This window comes from Mirounga angustirostris, unplaced genomic scaffold (genome assembly GCF_029215605.1).
Source record: "Mirounga angustirostris isolate CCGP_5_RB_7025 unplaced genomic scaffold, mMirAng1.0.hap1 SCAF_5, whole genome shotgun sequence".
Classification (NCBI taxonomy): Eukaryota; Metazoa; Chordata; class Mammalia; order Carnivora; family Phocidae; genus Mirounga; species Mirounga angustirostris.
The window spans coordinates 143,345,930-143,366,295 of NW_026991713.1; the positions used below are offsets into that span (position 1 = coordinate 143,345,930).

General features: G+C 52.3%; 2 protein-coding genes across 11 annotated transcripts in view; one reads left to right on the plus strand and one right to left on the minus strand.

The window, feature by feature from the left end:
• Positions 1–6,549, minus strand: part of ANKS3 (ankyrin repeat and sterile alpha motif domain containing 3) — a 30,452-nt gene extending 23,903 nt beyond the window's left edge. For 6 of the 7 annotated variants that reach the window (XR_010411823.1, XR_010411822.1, XM_045874806.3 and 3 more), the window contains exons 1-4: positions 6,337–6,549; positions 3,433–3,604; positions 1,079–1,277; positions 764–885 (exon numbers count right to left, since the gene is read on the minus strand). Coding sequence is in view for 5 of the 7 variants with exons in the window: in XM_045874806.3 (XP_045730762.1) it covers positions 764–885; positions 1,079–1,277; positions 3,433–3,602 (491 nt within the window). In the remaining 2 variants the exon portion in view is untranslated. Of the gene's footprint in view, positions 1–763; positions 960–1,078; positions 1,278–3,432; positions 3,605–6,336 lie in introns of those variants that run through there. The other variant, XM_064592483.1, reaches the window with a different exon arrangement.
• A 133-nt stretch (positions 6,550–6,682) lies between these two features.
• On the plus strand, positions 6,683–20,348 carry DNAAF8 (dynein axonemal assembly factor 8). 4 transcript variants are annotated; one of them, XM_064592486.1, is made up of 9 exons: positions 6,683–6,891; positions 8,695–8,867; positions 9,553–9,681; positions 11,591–12,103; positions 13,950–14,199; positions 15,402–15,540; positions 17,201–17,332; positions 17,687–17,800; positions 18,576–20,348. In XM_064592486.1, exons 2-9 carry the CDS (start codon positions 8,745–8,747, stop codon positions 18,856–18,858), a joined length of 1,683 nt encoding a protein of 560 aa, XP_064448556.1. In that variant the 5' UTR covers positions 6,683–6,891; positions 8,695–8,744; the 3' UTR covers positions 18,859–20,348. The 4 variants fall into 4 exon arrangements, with proteins under 4 accessions (XP_064448556.1, XP_064448557.1, XP_045730789.2 ...); XM_045874833.3 differs by having other exon boundaries at positions 6,684–6,891; positions 13,950–14,064; XM_064592487.1 differs by lacking the exon at positions 11,591–12,103.
• Positions 20,349–20,366: the final 18 nt, after the last annotated feature.

Here is a 20,366-nt window from a genome sequence, read left to right on the forward strand (position 1 = left end):
TCCTTACTTCACCCACTATCTGATGCTTATTTCTGTGCTCAGCACTGTCTCCAGATGCCTCCTGACCCTCACGTCTCTCACCCTGGTCTAGAAGACAGGAAGCAAGCTAAATCCTGGGTTGCATCCACTCTAAGACACACCATTTTCACATCCTCACATCTCTGAAGTCAGAATTTATCTTAAAACCAATAGGCAAGTGGCATTTTAATCAGTGGCATTTCTTTCTCAGTGGCGTGTGAAACTATGGTGCACCTTACAGGGGGTGACTTCAGCCAGGGGCGGGCCCCGTGCCAGCCAGAAGCTGGGGTGGTACTTGCTGTGTTGAAAGGGGATTATTGTCGTGACATGCTTTAGACAACACCCCTTCCAGCTTATAAAACTCATGACTGCTTTCAAAGCATCACCTCACCCAATATAGACAAAGGACAGGAAGGAAAAAGGAATTAGCATTTAATGCATGTCAATCAAGTGCCATTCACTATGCCAGGCCCCTGGTGTGACAGAACATGTAATTCCTCCAACAACCCCATGACATAGGTATTGCTGGCCCCAGTTTTCAGATAAAGAAAATGAGGCTCAAAAAGTGCTGCACCCAGTGTCCCCTGACAGATGCAGAAAAAAGGTGGGACCAGCCCCAAGCTTCCCGCGCCTGGGCAGGCCTGTCCCCTCCGCCCACAGCAGGGGCTACCCTGCACTCTGGCCCGTGGCTGCCTCCCCAGCTGCCCTCCTCCGTTACAGCGGCCACTAACGACCCGGTAATCACCTCACGTTGGCATTCGCTCCACTGTCCAAGAGGAACTTGACCATCTGCTGGTGCCCAGCGCTAGTGCAGTGGAAGAGAGCAGTCCAGCCCTGAATGTCCTTCATTTCCAGCTCGGCACCTTGCTTCAAGAGAACGCAGAATGCTCGTTACCGCCTCAGCTCCTCTGTGTGGGGCGGGCGCGCTCCAGGCCATCCCGCTGCAAGAATCAAAGTGATGACCCGAGCAAGCACACACCATGGTCTGCAGTGGCTCCCGTCTCCGCCAGAGTGGCCAGGAGCCCCTCGCGTCTCTGGGCCGAGTCCCCTCGTCACTCACCTGGAGGAGAAAGTAGGCGATGCTCTCGTTGCCACAGCTAGAAGCCAGCATCAGCGGAGTCTGCCCTTCCGGGGTCGGCACGTTCACGCTCACCCCCGCCTCGAGCAGCAGGTGCACGATGGTATCGTGTCCGATGTACGAGGCATACATCAGCGGGGTCCAGCCACCACCATTCTTCTTATTCAAATCTAACTCTCTCCTAAACAAACACAAGATATGCCAGGCACGTCCAGCCATCTCACATGTGAGGTTTACCAAAGCTGGCAGCGAGGCCGGGCCAAGAGAAAGAGCGGGAAATACAGCCAGGAAGCAGAAGTTATCTGCCACCCTGGACGTCATGGGGGAAGCGAGGCAGGCGGGGAAACCGCTAGGTTTGCCCCACAGCTGCCTCTGCAAAGTCCTCAGAGCCGCCTTCCTCCTCCGACTGCACATTCTCATCGGCGCCTCCGCCTACCCAAGGCCAGCAACTCTTCTTTCCTAACCCCAGCTACACAGATGGTTCTCAACCAGGGGTGATTTTTTGCTCCAGGAGACATTTGGCAAAGTCTGAAAACATTACTGGTTGTCACAACTGGAGAAGGAAAAGCTACTGGCATCTAGGGGGTGGAGGCCGGGGACGTGGCTAACCGGTTATCCTACATGCACAGGTCCCCAGCGGAGAATGATCTGGCTTGGGCTGTCCGGAGTGCCAGAGTCAAGGAACTGTGACCTGGAGCCCTGACTGCCTTCTTCTCCCAACAGACCAGAATCTGCTAGTGTGGGGCTGGGTGGAAAGGGGAATGGGAAGGGACTCAGAAAATGGACAATATTTCTCCCTAGTCACCTCATCCTACAGAAACATTCTTGGAAAATCACTGACCAGAGAATCCTATCTTTCTCATTCATGTCCATCAAAATTCTGGAAAGGCGTTTCCCACAGGAAAAAAACCATGGGCTTCCAAGCCCAGAGTCTGGGATTGGGGCATGGAAATCACATCCACTTCCAGGACACCCTGAATAGTTCATGTCCCACAGCCTTTCCTCTAGCACAATCCCTGCCTCCAGCAGAGGCAACAACTGACAATCAATCCAGTCTGTGCCTCTCAGAGGTACGCACACAGGAAGCTACACAGACAATTATTTTCCATTCACTAGCATCTTCTAATAACTCTGGGATGCCCATGCAGCCATTCCAGAAGGTCCTGATCCTAGGAATGCAGTGGTGGCCACTGGCTGGGAGAGCGCACAGAGACCAATTCATTCTGGCCACATGACCTTCACCGAGGGAGTGCTCAGTTCCACGTGGAGAAGAGCCTAGCCCTTGGCAGAGCATCTCTGAGGCTCTCACATGTCTGGTTGGGCCCAATCCTCCCTTCGGAGGCCTCCCCTGCCCTCAGGCCCCCAGTCTATGCTTACTGTGGGCAAGCTTCAGTGTCAGCTAGGGCCACAATCCCAATCAGAGCACAGACACTTCCCCTCTCCCCTGTGGAGCCATTTGGGACCATGCATTTAAACAGCACACCCAAAGGCTTAAAAGCCCAAGAATGCTGAAGGAGCAGAATTGTGACTGGGGTCTCAGTGACCCTATGAGAGAATGTGCTGTGTACCCAGCTGCACATTCCTAAGGCCACCTGGTACAGGAGTATGACAGACTGTCCCTTACCACAGGCCTGTACTTGTACTCGACTGGCCAGATATTCATAAGTGATGGCTAGGACTTGGGAACCAGAAGCCTGGGACTCAAATGAGGCTTTGCTTTGGCTCCCCAGGAACTGAAAAAGGCACATATGGGTACGGACACAGGTCGTTTCTCCAAGTTATCAATGAAAAACTGAAACAAGGAGGTAGGTCGGTAAGGGGGTGGAGAGGAGGAGATGGGTCCTTTTCCAAAAACTACATTAACATATGTATAAGACCGCAGGTGGCAATCCCCAGAGAGGAAGATAAACCCCACTTCCTCCTCTATAGCAAAAGCTAGAAGGGAAAGGAAGGCAAAAGAGATAAAAATGAACCTTCTGGGGAAAGAAGGCCACAGGGCATCACTTTCTAACTTTATTTTTGTTTTGTCTGAACATTTCTGCAATTCATAAAAACCATTAAGTGACTCTACAGAAAGCCTGAAACGTTTCATAAGCCTATGAAAAATGTTTAAAGCCTCTCTTTCTTCCGAGGAATACAAACTGACTTCCTTATTAGTGTCCAGCATAAATCATTACTGACCACTGTCCAAGAGACATGGGGATTGATCTGTGTGCCTGAAATGTTTATGACTGGGTGAGGCCCCATGAGCTTACTGATAGCTCTGTCTGGGATCTGAAGCCACAGAGACGGTACTCAAAATCTAAGCAGAAGGAACATTTCCCAAGATCTCTTACCGCTGCACACATTCCTTCACCACTTCATCCTGGCCGATGGAAGCAGCTGTGTGAAGATCCAAGGGGACGGCCAGCTCTTCCCGGCTGACCTGAGCACCCAGCCCATGCCACATGGACAAGCTGCGGTTCAGGAGTTCTGGCTCACTAGCTTCATCGCTGAGCTCCGACATCACTGTGGAGGGAGACCCAGGGGTTAGGTCTTTCCTTCCTGGTTGTTCCAGGGAGTGAAACACGATGGTTGCACTCCTACCTGCAGGAGGCCTCGATGTCACTATCCTAGCAGATTCAATGCAGTCAACTCCTAGGACAGGCTTAGAAAATTTTTATTCAATACTGTATGGTTTGGGCAGCTCCATCCTGCCAATACTGGTGAGCTTGTCACCAGACAGAAAAAGAGGAGCACATATGGTGAGTCACACACTGGGGTGTATACTTTCCTTCATCAATCCTCAGGCCCCAGTTCTGCAAAGGGAATTCTCCAGCAACTCAGGAAGCCTGACAACCTCTTGGATGGGCAGTCAAGAAATGCTAATTGAGTCACTGGACCAAATCACCTCTTGGGTGGGGTGGGAAAGAACCCTGGACTTGGGAGTTATATCAAAATTTAGCTCTGCTATTTAACATCTCCAGTCCCTAGTTCGTTGCTGTCTAATAGGGACATAGTTCAAAGGGCTGCTGTTAAAACACATGGAAGAATGGATAAATAAATGGCAGAATAGCATATGATGGAACGCTAGTAATAAACAGAAGAAATAAACAGTTGATATGCATAACATATGAACGAATCTCAAACACAGTTGTGCAAACAGAAGCCATACTCAAAGGCTACCTACTGTATGATTCCATTTATATGACATTTTAGAAAAAACAAACCTGAAGGGCTGGAGGACAGATCAGTGGTACCAGGGATTAGGAACAGGGAAACCTCGAAGGGACAGCGAGACAGAACTTGGGGGTAACGTACCTGTTCTGTATCTTGATTGGTGGGTATGTTGACTCTATACATTAATCAAAACCCATAGACCCAAACACCAAATGACTGAATTTTACTGTATAAAAATTTTAAACAAATAGGGCGCCTGGGTGGCTCAGTCAGGTAAGCATCTGCCTTCGGCTCAGGTCATGATCCCAGGGTCCTGGGATCGAGCCCCACATTGGGCTCCCTGCTTGGTGGGGAGTCTGCTTCTCCTCTACCCCTCTCCCCTGCTCATGATCCCTCTCTCTTTCTCAAATAAAATCTTTTTTTTTTTAAGATTTTATTTATTTATTTTGATAGAGAGACAGCGAGAGAGGGAACACAAGCGGGGGCGGGGGGTGGGAAAGGGAGAAGCAGGTTTCCCGTGGAGCAGGGAGCCCGATGTGGGACTCGATCCCAGGACCCTGGGATCATGACCTGAGCCGAAGGCAGACGCTTAACGACTGATCCACCCAGGTGCCCTCAAATAAATAAAATCTTTAAGAAAAAAAAATTTTTAAACAAATAAATCTTGAAAGTCCCAGCGCAGAATCTAGGATGTGATTGGTATTCAGTGAATGTTAACTGAGCAGGAATCCACCTATGAATTCCTTGAAAGTGGGACAGATGGTGGGCAGGGATGGGGGGAGCGGTGTGATAGACTGGTAAATTTGTGGGGTGATGGAACTTTCCCAGAGATGCAACACCACCAGGATGAAAAGTCTATGATTATGACAGTCCCTTATCCTGGGAATTCTAACCAAATCAATGCCAACCCCTTAGCTTCCTATTAGAACCTTTAGGTCCAAGAGTAACATTTGTCTCCTTCTCTACTATGGGTGGGAAAGAACAAGAAAGCAAGTATAGAAAAGACAGAAAAGGAGAAAACAAAGGTCGGGTCCATTCAGATGGCCTAAAGGTGCCCCAGCAATTCACAGATGCCACTAGGACCTCAGTCTCTACTAAAGAATGCTTCCAAGCTCCAGGTAACAGCTGAGATAGCCAAACAAGCAACAAGCCACCAATCTGGGGGACAAAGAATTTGTAAGCCCTTGGCCAGAGTATGTGTACACGTGAAGGGGGCTGTTAAGTAACCAAGTTCAGAGCAAAGCCCTACTTTCTGGTACCCCCACCTCCTCACACCTGCAAGGCCTGAGATCAACCAGCTTTCTCACTTCGCAGGTGAGAAACCCCAACCTGAACAGTCCTGGCCAACAGACACTGATTAAGAACCCAAATAAGCCGAGTGCCAGTTCAAGGCCCCTTTCAATACACCCCTCAAGCCTCCAATGGGTGTGTCTCTTCTACTCCAAATGCCAGGGTGGAGTCCAAGTGGTCTCTCCCATTATTGGAGGGAGGCTCACACGGCTGACACCCTGCGGGGTAGCAATCACAACCAGACCCGACTCAAGGAGCCTAGGGAGGGAGAACTCGGATGCCAAGGGGCCACAAAGCTACCGCTACCTCTTTTATCACCCCACCACATGCCACATACTCTACAATGACGGGGTATTTGTTATGAATAAAACGTTTATGCTCATCCATATATTTGTATACTCGCTCAGTGGCCGTTCCTCTAAACCAAAAATCTTAACTAAAAAATAATGACGCGGGTGGTCAACCGCCATGCCTACAGGGAGGAAGTCTCGTCTCGGCGCGTATGCCTTTCGCGGGGACCGGGGTACCCGCCCTGGTTCTCAGGCCCTGGGGAGGGGTCCTTCAGGAACACCCCGAGCCTCGACTGTACTGACGTCCCTTGACGCTTCCTCCCGGTAACCCTACACGGCACGTGGCGCTGTCGTCCCCACCGCACCGCTGCAGAAGCGGAAGCGCAGTCAGAAACTCACGCGGCGAGCAAGCGGCAGGGCCGGGCCGCCTGGCGCCGGGCCCCGCAAGCGGGCTGCAGGTGCCGGCACCAGGCGGGGGAGCCCGGCCGCCACGGAGCCTACCTGCGCTGGGCCCCGGGCAGCCGCCGCTGCACTCCCTCAGACCGGTCCGTTCGCTGCCAAGCTCGCCCGGACTCCCTCCGCGCGGGCTGCCGCCGCAGCGCCCGGACCCCGCGGCCCCGCTCCCGCCCCGGAAGTGGTTGCGGGAGGCGCGGAGCACGCCGGGACGCTCGCCGGGCCGCGGGGCAGCTCCCGGCGCTGCCGGGCAATTCGTCCGTCCCGCACCCAAACCTTCCGGTCAGCTCTCCCCGCTCGATGTGTGACCCCCACGTCAGCCAATGAACAAGCGGCGCTCGCCCTGCCCCGCCCCGCCCCTGGCCGGGAAGCCAATCCTGTTTCAAGAGAGGCAGGACGCGCCGAGTCCCGAAAGAGGAGCAGGGGGAAAAGTGCGGTTGGCAGTCCAGTAATCTAAGACTCTGCCAAGGGGGAATTCCAAAGGCCGTGAGAGCCTCAGTAGTTGCGCCTCGGCCCGAGGGGGCGAGCGCGACCGAAGGGACGCACTGGGGACTGTTTATAGCCCTGTCAGGACCGCGCAAAGAGGGGAGGCGGAGGCCTGAGGTGAGTGGCCTCGGGCCTGTCGCAGCTGCGAAGGTACAGGCCGGGATTCGGACAGGACGGCGGGGAACAGGGAGTGGGGGTGGCTGGGAAGGTAGGCGATGTGTTTTCCTGCTTCCCAGCTTTAGATTTTAAAAGCCTGACCCGGGAAGCCTTTGGCGTCTGGTTGTCATAACAACGGGGCGCCCCCCGGGCAGGAGGGGCCAGGGGCTGGGCTGGGGGCGGGGCTAAAGGGCTGCAGCCAAGAAACGGACATGGAGGTGCCGCCAGGATTCGGAAGAGACTGGAGCACCTCTTTGGCTTAGCCTTAGGCATTAACCCCAGTCCGAAATCCTCCCCTGCGCGTTCAGGACCCTGCGCGATCTGGTCCGTTTTCACCGCATATTCCAGCAACTGATAGCTGCTACCCCACAACATATTGGGCAGTTTCCGCTCCTCTGAGCCAACGTACATGCTCTTCCTGCAGCCTGTAGTGCCTTTCCCTCCTCTGTTGCCTTGCCTGCCTACAAGAACCTAGTCTCTGGTAGCCGCCTTCACCTCGGTGATTCTGGTGTCCTACAGTCTGCCCTACAGAGCCCCGCTTCCAAAAAAAAAAAAATCCCCTGATGTGTGTATGAGCTGCATCCGCACCCTGCTGTTCATAGTTCAGGGTGCACCAAGCACAGAAGCAAGTACCCCACCACTCACATCTCCTGCTGCTACCCTGATGGGGTATTAGCCAGACGGTGCTCTCTTCCCATTACCTACGCATAGTGGCCTCTGGCGCTGCAAGGGATGTCCAGACACTGGCTCTGAAGTCCCATCATTCCACTCTCTCTCTGCCTCCTCCCCCTGCTCTTGCTCTCTCTCTGACAAATAAATAAAATCTTTAAAAAAGAATTGGGCAGGGGCGCCTGGATGGCTCAGTCGTTAAGTGTCTGCCTTCGGTTCAGGTCATGATCCCAGGGTCCTGGGATCGAGCCCCACATCCGGCTCCCCGCTCAGCGGGAAGCCTGCTTCTCCCTCTCCCACTCCCCCTGCTTGTGTTCCCTCTCTCACTGTGTCTCTCTCTGTCAAATAAATAGATAAAATCTTTAAAAAAATAAAAAAGGATTGGGCAGAGGGAGAAGCAGGCTCCCGCTGAGCAGGGAGCCTGATGCGGGACTCTATCCCGGGACCCTGGGATCATGACCTGAGCCGAAGGCAGACACTTAACCAACTAAGCCACCTAGGTGTCCCCCTCCAAAAATTTTATTTTTAAGTAATCTCTACCCAGTGTGGAGCTCGAACTGACAACCCCAAGACCAAGCGTCACATGCTCTACTGACTGAGCAAGGTAGGCACCCCTCCACATATAACTTTTGACTCCCCCCAAAGCTTAGCTAATAGCCTACTGTTGATTGAAAGCCTAACCGATAACATAGTCAATTGACACATATTCTGTAAATATATATTGTATTCCCACATAAAGTAAGCTAGAAAAAAGAAAATGTTAAGAAAATCATGAGAAAACACATTTACAGTACTGAACTGTATTTATAGAAAAAAATCTGTATACCAGTGGACTGGCGCAGTTCAAACCCGTGTTGCTCGGGGGTCAGCCATATCTGGGCTCCACCTGCACCAAACACACAGCGCGGGCACAGTAACTGGCAGGAACAGGAACCCGCAGAACCAGAAGGGAAACCAAGTGGGAGGTCTGGGAGTCTGTGTTCATCCCCCACAGTGTGGTAGGTGCTTTGAAAAGGCAGCCCTCTCCCCTGCCCCATCCTGAGCTCTTGACCCTTGGCCCCAGGACCCTCTCACTTCACCCTGCGTCCCCTGCAGGTCTGCTTGGATGATGGCATGCTGAGAATCACCCCGGAGCCTGGGCCCGCATGGCATCCCAGGACAAAGATGAGGAGTCCTCACCTCGCTGGGCCTCCCAGACAGGGCCCTGGGATGCCATCCTCGAGGCCGTCAGGGAGCAGCTCCCATCTCTGGATTCAGATTCCTCCTCGGTAAGCAAGCACCTTCTTCCTATGTCTTCCTAGGCCCCGACTGCCCTTTCTTCCCAGGGCAAACATGATGCTGCCCCATGAACAGCTTTGGAGCTTATCAGCTTCTGTGTTTGTCATAATCTCAGTTTTTGTTCTCTGAATACATTTATTGATTCTTGGCATCCTCATGGGCCATTGTGCACAGCAAGGCTAATGGAGAGTAGATAATGTGACCCCAGTGCCTTGTCACGTCTCCAGCCTTGTTTGCTCTCACCCTCAGATATCCTCGTGAGGTGAGCTGGGAACTCTATGTGTCCCCTCTCCCCTTAGAGGCACCAAGGCTCTGTGTCATTTAAGTGTTGGCTGAAGGTTGCGGGGCAGGGGGAGAGCTGGACTCTTCTTTCAGCTACCACCTCGCTGCCCTGTTCATTCGATGCCGGCCATTAACTGGGCACCTGTTATGTGCAAGGTCTTAGGGGGCAGCAAGTATGTGCAGAACGGGGAGCCCTGGATCTCACCTTCACAAGGCTGTGTGGCCAAGCCCTTTTCTAAAGCAGTGGCAGGACGCAGCCAGGGCAAGGGCCTCTGGGAGAAAACTGATCTCCCCAGATCATTCTGAGCAGCAGGGCAAGGGCGCCTGGAGCCTGAGGCCCTCTTGGCTCTGCCCGCCGCCCCATAATCCAAAAGTCCTCTCATTTGTCCACAGTCAGACTGCGGGCCAGAGGAGCTGTTCATCTTCCAGCGAGATCAAACTGCCCTGATCCCAGACTTGTCAGAGGAGCTGGCTGAAGAGCCTGCCAGGGCCTGGCTTGCTACAGCCGCTGGGCCTCCTGAGGTCTGTAGGAGGCAGGCTCCAGGGATCCACGATGCTGGGCCCCTGTGGGCAGAATGGGGTATGGGTGTGGGTGGCCATGCTCTCACCAGACCCTAACGGCAGTGGGGGTCAAAGAGGTTAAAACCCCAGCACTCCCCAAACATTTGTTGATTTAATAAGGGTGACAGTGGGGATTCGGAGATAAGAAGGTGCCCCTAGCTGGAGAGGCAAGACAAACACAAGAAACAATTAGAAAACACCACAGCACACTCTATAAGCATCATAGTTAGTCATTCCAACTGTCAGAGCAAATTTTCTATCTTCTTGTCTTCCCATTTCTCAGAGACAAAAAACTCTATCTAAAATTAATGGCTTGGTGCTTAAAGTTAATTGCTGCCTTTATAAATAGAAGCCATCAATAGGCTTTCATCACTGGGCAGGTCCCCAACCGGTCAGGCCTGCCTGACTCTTGTTAAAAGCTCCAGGAGACTGGCTTAGCTCCGTTGTAACTATTATGACTAGTGGTCACTCATTAACCAGGAGAATGGGGGATGTTCTCAAAGACCAACACAGCCAGACATCCATCAAGGCAGTGAAAGCAGACTTTATTCAGTAACTGCTGACAGCAGGGGAAAGAGCTGAGCTCTGTCTGGTTTGTGCAGAGGTGACTGGGGTTTTAAAGGGAGGAGGGAGGAGGAGAGCAGGGCCCACTAGAGTCAGGGTCGTGAACGATCACAGACAGCGGGTCAGTGAGGGTGTGACCAGGCCAGGAGGTGTGTCGCTGGCAGGTATGGAAGTCAGCAGTCTATCCTCCCACGGAGAAGGGAGACCGAAGCCAGGTCCCTCCAAAGGAATGGCTCTCCCGTGACAGATGCTTCTCGGTTTTAAGAGACACATACTCACAATAATAAACCCTTTTTAGTAAATGCTCTAAGGGAGGTCAGCTGTTGGCTGGAACAAACACTAAATTCTCCCTGCAGCATTGAGCTTCCTCAGGCAGGGCTGGGGTCATCCTAGCCGTGCACTGCTGGAAACCATTCTAGAGTCTGGTCAAGTCTCTCCGTGCTGGTTTGGGCAGAGTGGTTATGTGCTGCAGTCTACCTCTCAGTGCAAGCACTGACACGGGGTCATTTTACGGAACCAGGCAGGGCATGTCTCCTACCCATCACCAGGACAGACATCAGCCACTCACCCAGCCATGCCTAGAAGTATAACCCCAAACAGGAGAAATTCCCAGGGCTGCCAAGCCCTGTGGTTAGTGCAGGTGCAGCGATGTCCACATGGTCTTATCTTGTGTTTTCTTCATTTATATAATTACCTCAGTGACTCTTCTGGAGAATTTTTTTCAGTCTGGGACGGGAAAGTCTGCATTAACTCACAGGGGCAGAGGCTGTGGGCTTGCTCTGGAGTCAAAGGGCCTGGATTTCTTCTTGTCCACCCCTTAATAGTTGTGTGGCCAAAAGGTAGAAACAACCCAAGTGTCCATCAACACAAGAAATAGACAAAACGTGGTGTATCCATACAATGGAACATTATGCAGTCCATGAAAGGGAACCAAGTACCAACACGTGCTACCACCTCAGTGGACCTTGGAAACACTAAGCTAAGCAAGGACACAAAAGGACAAATACTGTAGGGTTCCACTTATATGCCATACCTAGAACAGGCAAATCCATAGAGAGAGAAAGTAGACTAGAGGTTACTAGGGGCTGGGGGGTGGGGAGGCACAGTCCCTTTGGGGTGATAAACAAGCTTTGGAAATAGACAGCGGTGACGGTTGCACATTATGAATGTACTTAATGTCACTGAATGATCCTTTTTGTAACAATCAAAATAGCAGATTTTACGTTACATACATATTTTACCACACACATAAAAATTCCCTGAAGTATGTTTTTGAGGATGCTAAGGACACCTGTTTTCTCCACAGCCAGGTGTGGTGCCTGTGGAATTCACTGCAGAACCCTGGAGTAAGTGGGGCCCAAAGACAAGGGGTCCTGCCTCTCTGCAAGGCAGGGACGCTGACGGGCCTGTAGAGATCTGTGGTGAGGCCTGTTCCCTTCTTCGGGTGCCTGAGGACACCCCCATGTGGCAGGAAGGCAGTCGTGGGGCTGTGTCCTTCAGCACCCAGGGTCCTCCCCGGGGGCCACACGGAGAAGCCACCTTCTCCCCGTGGGAATGCGACCTGAAAACAGAACCCCCAGGCGCTGCCTCACGAGCCCATTGGGGCACAGACTCCACAGCCCACAGAGCCCTCCGGAAGGAGAGAAGGAAGATGATTGAGAAGGACATACTCCATAAAGTTACCTGGGATGCCCGGGGCCCAGCCTGCCGTGACCACAGTCCAGTGGAAGAGGCACCCTGTGCCGCAGGAGCGGCAGGTCTGAGACCAGAAACACCCCCGGAGGGGCCCCGGGAAGGACCTCCGGTGCTCTCCCTCAAGGTAGTCAGCCCCCTAGCCTGCGCTTCCTCAGGGGGGTCCCTTGCACAGTGGCCAACCTGAGGCCTGGCCCACTATACCTGTCCTAGTCTATCTGGGCTGCCGTGACAAACTCTCATAGACTAGGGGGCCTTAAACCCCAGAAATTCATCTCTCACAGTGCCAGAGACTGGGAAGTCTAAGACCACAGTGCCAGTACATTTGATGTCTGGTGAGAGCCTGTTTGCAGGTTCAAAGATGGCATCTTCTGGCCAGGTCCTCGTACGGTGGAAGAGGCGAGGAAGCTCTCTGGGCCTCTTTTATAAGAGCTCCACCTTCATGACCTATTTATCACTTCCCAGCAGCCCCACCTCCAAAACACCATCGCACTGGGGGTTAGGATTTCAACCTGTGAATTTTGGAGGGACGCAGACATTTAGTCCATAGCAACGACCTTAGGCCCCTAGGCCCATGGTCCCAGGTCCTTCAGCAGGCGGTCCTGCCTGTCTCAGTGGGTGTGTGGTACTGGCAGACAGACCATCCTCAACAGCGGTAACAAGAACAAGGAAGAGCAAGGAGACTCCAGCCTTGAAAGAAGGAAAGGAAAAAGGAAAAAGGAAAGGAAGAAGAAAGGAAGGAAGGAAGGAAGGAAGGAAGGAAGGAAGGAAGGAAGGAAGGAAAGAAAGAAAGAAAGAAAGAAAGAAAGAAAGAAAGAAAGAAAGAAAGAAAGAAAGAAAGAAAGAAAGAAAGAAAAGAGAGAGAAGGAAGGGAGGAAGGAAAGACAGACTAATCCAAAGCATGTTTGTAAAGACAGACAACCACATGTAAGATATAGAACAAACTTTGTTAAAACATAATTCCCCAAATGGCAAAGCCCTCATTTTCATACAGAGAGTGTGAACACCTGTTAACGTTGTATTTAGCTCATTAACGAGGGAACCAGGAGGATGACAAAGCCGGTTCACAGAGATTATGAGAAACCGGGATTTTGTAAAACACTGAGGAGAAAGAAAGGGACACTGAGAAAAATTGCACATGAAGTACAAAATTGGTCAACATCCGACAAGCAGCAAAGCTGTTTGTTACCTCTGGGGTCATCTCCACGGGACAGAGAAAACCCCTGCACCTGTTTCTCAGTTTTACAAAGTCGTAACATAGGTGGGCCCTGGTCGCCTGTGGAAACCAAATTACCGCGCCCAAGAAAGGTGGGCTTGTCAGAAAAGCTCCAGCGTGACATTTAAACATTGTGCAATTCTTTTTTGCCTTATTTGCAAATTTTGATAATTTTCTTAACAACTTAGAGAAAACTGGCATCAGGTTGTACGTGAAGGTCATTTTTACCAATTCCATTCTTATCAATTGTTGTTGAAATAAGCCAGTCTTTCCTTTCTGCTTGCCCCGATACACTTGTTTTCACTCACCTCTAGGGCTGCATGGAGCTGCAAGAGGGTCCCCAAGAAACACCAATTCATACTTAACTTCCTCCCTGCTCTCATCAGACCCAGACGCCCCCAGCGCTCTCTTCCAAGTCCTCCTGTGATAGCACCAGCGCAGAACAATCTGTCCCTTAAAAGAGCAAACTGTTTAAACCTCCCAACACTAAACCTGTATGAACCTAAGGAGCTTAAGACGACACTGGGTTTCCAGGCCAAACAGTCTTTGTACCAAAAACAAAAGTTTTGCTCAAAAAACGCATAGGAAGGAGATGGCAGGAGGTGTGGGTGAGAGAGTGCCTAGGTGGGCAGGCACCTAAACCCTGGGGATTTCTAACCTGCAACAACCCTCCGTGGTTCACAGCAGCTGCGGAATCGGGCATTCCCGCCGCCAGGACCGTGCGGCTGCCTCATAATCACTGCTTTAATTATTTCAGGAACTTGAAGAGTGGGATTTGGATCACATCCTTCAGAGTCTGGCAGGGCAAGAAGGCGGCAGGGGAGATCGCGCACCTAGAGCCACGTGGTGGGCAGCTGACCGCCTGGGCCGAGGTCTGACCTTGAATGCCAGGGCCCAAATGCATCCCCACAAGCAGCTCCTTCCAGGCCCTCTCAATAAAATAGGGTCAGCCCTGCAGCCCACCATGTCCTCTCTGCTGCTCAGCCCTCACGGTCCCAAGCACACAGGTGCCAGTCCGTGGAAATTTCCATCCATCCATTCATTCACTCACTCACTCATTATATACATGACCCCCTACTAGGTGTCGGGAGTGGACAAGCCCCAGAGGGGGACCTTCAGACAGGTCCCTACCCTTGACTCACACCTTTCCCTCCTGCCCACCTCCAGGGCTTCCTCCCTCTCTTTCTGGGAGCAAAGCGATCTGCAATTTGTGCTCCTTCAGCCAGCAGCTGAGCACACCCTGCCTCCCCTCACCTCCCCATTGACAAAGCCAGGGGCGTGATCACCCCACCACATTTGTGCCCTTGCTCTGGGCAGTTCTGTAAATAAAAGGAAAGCTCCTCCCTGCCTCTGCAGCCATCCTGGGTCACAAATGTAAGCGGAGGCTGGTCTGAGGCAAAGAGCAAGGAGGTGTGGGGGTTCCAGCCTCCAATTCCAGAGCAAACCTCCTCTGTGGCTGACAGCCCCTGGTGCTGTTTCAGCATGGTTTTGTTGGTTTGTAACTTAAAGCCTTATAGCAGGATGTGGAGAAACCCTCCCTCCTGTCAGGCAGGGACTGGGCTGGGGGCTGTAACCAATATACCCTCTTTGGAGGGCAATGTGGCAGAATCCATTCTCTGTTTAAAGCCACATAAGCCACATCACCCACTTACTCCACTGCTAAAGTCTATCCTAAACACACACCCCACCGGGTAAAGATGTGTATTCAGGGATGTTCATTACAGTGCTGTTTATAATTGTGAAAATTTGGAAATGACCCATATTCAATATTCAATAGGAGTCAAGCTAAATCAGTTACACCACAGAATGCTCTAAAGCTCAAATGAAGAGAATCTATGTATATTAACACAGAACTACATAATCTATTCAGTGAAAAAAAATCTATGGAGGATAATCCTGTTGCTAATTTTTTAAAAAAGTGAACACCAGAACTGTTAATTCTGGTTCCCTCTGACGAGTGGGACTTGGGGGTGAGGACGTGGGGGAACCCGTTAATAAGTCAGTCCTCCTTTACGGGGCCTGCGTATATATCACTCCCCTGGTCCTGCGGAGCTGGAGATGAGGTCCACATAAAGGGCTGTGAGTGGCAGAGGGGGTGCACAGAGCGAGGTAGATCCACACGAGGGGGTCCAAGGGGTCCTAAGGCTCAGGCTGCTGTAAGTCAAACCATGGGTGTCCCCACTCAGCGGCCTCCCCGCTCTCCCATCAGACCACACCCTGCCGAACAACCAGGACAGGCTCATGGAACAGCTCATCCTTCTGTGTGCCACACATTCCAGAGCCCCTTCTGCCTGGAAGGTGCCTGCTGACACACCTCAGGACACCATGCAGCAGGAGGCCAGGAGCAGGTGAGACTTCTGCCAGCCACAGCCTGTGTCCTCTCTGTGGAACCGGCCATGGTCTTGCAGCAAGTATCAGATCTATCCTGGGTGGGGCACTTGATGTAGAGTTCTCATTTCATCTCAAGAATCTGATCAGGTAGGTGCTATTATCTCCATTTTATAGATGGGGAAACTGAGGCTCAGAGGTTGACTTACCCAGGCCATACATGGCAGAGCTGGGACTCAAGCCCCAAAGCACCTGCTCTTGCACACCCCCTGGGAACCCTCCTTTCACCATCCACATGGCTTCCCCAGAGTAGGACCCTGCCCCTCTGGCCGCTGTTAATTAGGCCAGCCCTGGAGTCTGACCTGAGCCAGGCCAATCAGAGCCTTTCTGTGAGAATTTCCAATCTCCCTGTCTCTGGGTGGGAGCGGGAGGGCAGAGAAAGGCCAGCTGTAGTGAGAAACATTGAAGCTGGAGGGCAGAGGTGGGCACAGGTGGAGTGGGCTTCTGTTCCTGGCAACCCAGTGACCAACAGAAATATCTAGGGGTGTCTGGGTGGCTCAGTCTGTTGAGTGACCAACTCTTGGTTTTGATTCAGGTCATGATCTCGGGTTCCACACTCAGAGGGGAGTGTGCTTCCCTTCTCCCTCTCCCATTGCTCCCTCCACCCCTGCTTGCACTCTCTCTTTCAAATAAATAAATAAATCTTAAAGAAGGGGCGCCTGGGTGGCTCAGTCATTAAGTGTCTGCCTTCGGCTCAGGTCATGATCCCAGGGTCCTGGGATCAAGCCCTGCATCGGGCTCCCTGTTCCATGGGAAGCCTGCTTCTCCCTCTCCCACTCCCCCTGCTTGTGTTCCCTCTCTCGCTGTGTCTCTCTCTGTCAAATAAATAAAATCTTAAAAAAAAAAAAAAGGAAAAAAAAACAATATCTAGACTCGTACTGTCCAATTGGTAACCACTGGCCACATTTGGCTACTGAACCCTTGAAATGTGGCTGGTGCAATGAGGAAATGAATTTTTAAAATTTATTATTATTATTTTTAAAAGATTTTATTTATTTATTTGACAGAGAGATAGAGTGCACAAGTAGGCAGAGAGGCAGGCAGAGGGAGAGGGAGAAGCAGACTCTCCACTGAGCAGGGAGCCCAACGTGGGGCTCGATCCCAGGACCCTAGGATCATGACCTGAGCCGAAGGCAGCCGCCCAACTGACTGAGCCACCCAGGTGCCCCTATTTTATTTTATTTTTTGAAGATTTTATTTATTTGAGAGAGAGAGAGAGCATAAGCAGGGGGAGTGGCAGGCAGAGGGAGAAGCAGACTCCCCGCTGAGCAGTGAGCCCGATGAGGGGCTCGATCCCAGGACCCTGGGATCATGACCTGAGCTGAAGGCAGCCGCTTAACCAACTGAGCCACCCAGGTGCCCCAAATTTATTTTATTTTTAAATTTAATTTTAATTAGCTTACAAGTAAATTTAAAAAGCTACTTGTGGCAAATGGCTACCACACTGGGAAGCACAAATATAGAACATTTCAGTCACCAGGGACAGTCCTGTTGGACAGTGCTGGCCAAATCTTGAAGGTTGTTCTGAAGAGCAAAAGAGCAGGTGCATTTACAGGGCCTAGCTCAGGTCACACTGTAATCACCCAGAAGGGACTCAGAAACCCTGCTCTCTCATCTCAGATCTGCTCCGAGGGAGCCAGGCTTCCAGGCCGAGCTGGGCCTGACACTGGCCGAGAGCAGGCAGCTAAGGAGCCCCGCAGAGCCTCCCACTATCTTCATCGATCTGCGGCCCTCAGAGCCATCAGACCCCAGGTCGGTGGAAAGGTACTGGGAGTGGTGACAGCCTTGCTTTGCAGTGCTCCTATTGGCCTCAGGAGGAGCAGGTGCTCATACAGGCGGGAGTCGCACTGGTGTGGGCTAGTCCCAGAGCACTGCTCAGTGGAGAAGTGCTGTTAGCCAGGAGCTGAGCCTGGCCGACAATCCCACTTGGTCCCATCAGCAGGCTCTCCCTGCAGGGAGGGAAGAACCCAGGCGGAGCTCTAAGCAAACAGAGTCTGGGCTTTGGTACATGGCCCTGGGGTGTGTCCCTCCACCTCTTGGCAGGAAATCCCAGGGGCCTGGGTGGCCTGGGGCACATTCCGTGAAGCCAGCTTTCTTCTCCTCCAGCTCCAGCCTCAGCTCCAGCTCCTCTGACAGCGAGGAGGAGGAAGAGGCTACAGTGGCCCTCAGAGACCAGCAGGGCCCAGCCAAGCAGGAGAGTCCTTCCTCCCGCTGCCTACGGTAACCACCAAGGGGCTCCCATCACCTGGGGATGTCCCGTCCCTGCTTTCCACAGCAAGCCCTCAGCCTGGCACACTGAACATTTGTGCTTTCAGCTCTGTCTTGCACCCATAAGGCTAGCACGTGTGGGTCTGGTAGGGGGTCTAAGAGGTGGCCCACGGGAGCCCACTTGGGGCCCAGCCTGGAATGCTGTCCTCCCGACATCACCAAGGACACCTTAGTTCACTCCTGAGAAGGGATAGGTACTTTCCTTCTGAAAAGTAGCTGCCCAAATTGATTTGCTCCTTACTCCTGATAGCACTGGAAATGAAGTTGTTGGGATGGAATGAAGTGATGCTTGTTGGCTAGAAATGAAAGGACTGGGTGAAGGAAGCAGTGTCCCATTCAGAGAAGGCCAGCTCCCCACCGTGCAGAGGCCCCAATGGTGGTCCTAGGGCCACTCAGACTTATATGCTGTATCTATTGTTTTTGGAATTGCAAAGCCTGAAGATCCTATCTGGGAAGGTCAGAGTCAAATGCAGCTTTTCCTCTAAAGAACATGATTAGGCATATAGGAAAAAAGAAGAAAAATCTGAGTTGAGAAGCGTCACACGAGTGGGCTCCCAGAAGCCTTAAACATGCTAACATGCCCTGTGACTCAGCACGGGCTGAGAGGCTAAAATCTCTCACTTACCGTCTTGAGAACCAGGGAACACGCTTCTGGAAGCACTCTGGCCCCTTCCTGTGGGGAGGTCTGGCTCCACTTGGTGTTGATTGATCATCTCTTGTGTCACAGGGACTGCACCGGGAAGAGTCAGCTTCTCCAGCAGCTCAGGGCATTTCGGGAGGGGACAGCTCAGCCCAATTTACCTGCCACTGGGGGTCCCAGTGTCCAGAAGTCTCAAGTCCCTGAAGATTCAGCCAGCTCTGCAACTGGAAGGAAGCAACATATACCAGCCTGGGCCGAGCAGCAGAGCACCCAGGCCAGACGCCCAGGGGGAGGTCCCAGGGCGCTAGGGGACACTCTTGGGCCAGGGACAGCCAGGGAGGCCCTGGTGCCTCCCCTGGGCCAACTGTAGCTGCGTCCTGGACCAGATGGGAGAAGGAGCTGGGCGGAATGATTCCACTCTCCATCCACATGCCTGGGCCCCTGGCTCTCCCTTGTTTCCGAGAGAAGGTGCTTCTTCTGCAGCACGGGGACCCTCAGGCTGTGGGGCAGATCATTCTGTGCACTTAGAGCAAAGATGCCAGAACACAGTTGTACACAGAGCAGGACAACAGCGCCTGGGAAGCAGACCCCACCGAGAGCACCGTCCGTGCCAACAGGGGGACTGTCGGGCGTTTTCTCTCCCGTGTCTGCACTCTTCTCTGTTATTGCCATCATGCAAGCTCTTTATAAAACTAAAACTCAAGTAAAACATATTTAGAGAATTTCAGGGTTTAGAGAAAGGGTCTTGGAAGAGAATTGAGCCTGATCTTCTGGGTCCCTGGCTGCTTGCTATTTATGTGCCTAAATGAACACACCACCCGCTCTCTCTCACACACCAAATGGACTCTTTGATAAATGGGGGAAGACTGAAGGTTTTTTTCTTTAACCAAGATACAAAGGCACACATCTGTTTTAGGGTCCTTCCAAACTATGGGTGGAGTTGACCTTTCCACAGATATAGAGTACTGAGTGTCCTGACACCCAAACAGTCCCCATGGAACAGAGTGGCACCCGGCCTTGTGGAGGACATCCTTCTCGTTACTTTGCAAACATCACCCCCCACCGCCCATTTTCAGAGTCCTTTCATATTGTTCTCAGCCCTGCTGTCCCCAACAGGCTGAAGCCCTGATCTGTGGGCACCTCTGTTTTCTCATCAACTTGTTTCCGAGATTCTGCTTCTCAGAGTCTCTGCCCCGCTCTGCCCTGCCTGCCCCATGGGAAAAGCAGTCATCTCGAGTCCCCCTGTGACATGGGCTCAGTGGCTTGGTAGGGTCCTTGGCATTTGGGCACGTGTCCCAGGATTCAGCTGGGGTCACCACCTGTTAGCATGTGCTGAGGATGGGCAAGGGTCTCTTTCCATCAAGCCCTGCACCAGGCAAGGCAGCCTCTGCCTGGCCTCAGCTAGTCATGATCAGGGCCACAGACCTCACTTGATATGGCCATGGGGGCCCCCACAGCAGCCCCCACCCACAATGATAAGGGGTCAGGGGCAAGGCAGCTGCCACCAAGGCCACAGGAAGCCCTGGGTGGGCCTACCGGCAGGGCAGTTAACCACACTGTGTCACGTGGGCTCCCGGGTCTTGCCCATCTGTGAAAGTCCCTCACCCTCTGCTCCAGGGCATGTGCAGTGTGGTCAGGACTCAAGCACTGGGCAAGGCAGACTAAACGTGACCACCTCCACCCATGCAGCCTGTCAGGAGCAATGGCCAGCTTTTCTTCCTTTGAACCCATTTTCCACATGTCTACCCCTTTTAACGTCAGAAGTTCATTAAGAATGTTTTACAAAGTGAGAGAAAATAAACTCTTTGTTCTAAGTTCAACTGGGTGAACGACCATTAAGGCAAGCCGAGAGGATGATGTGGTAGTTCTGCCACCTGG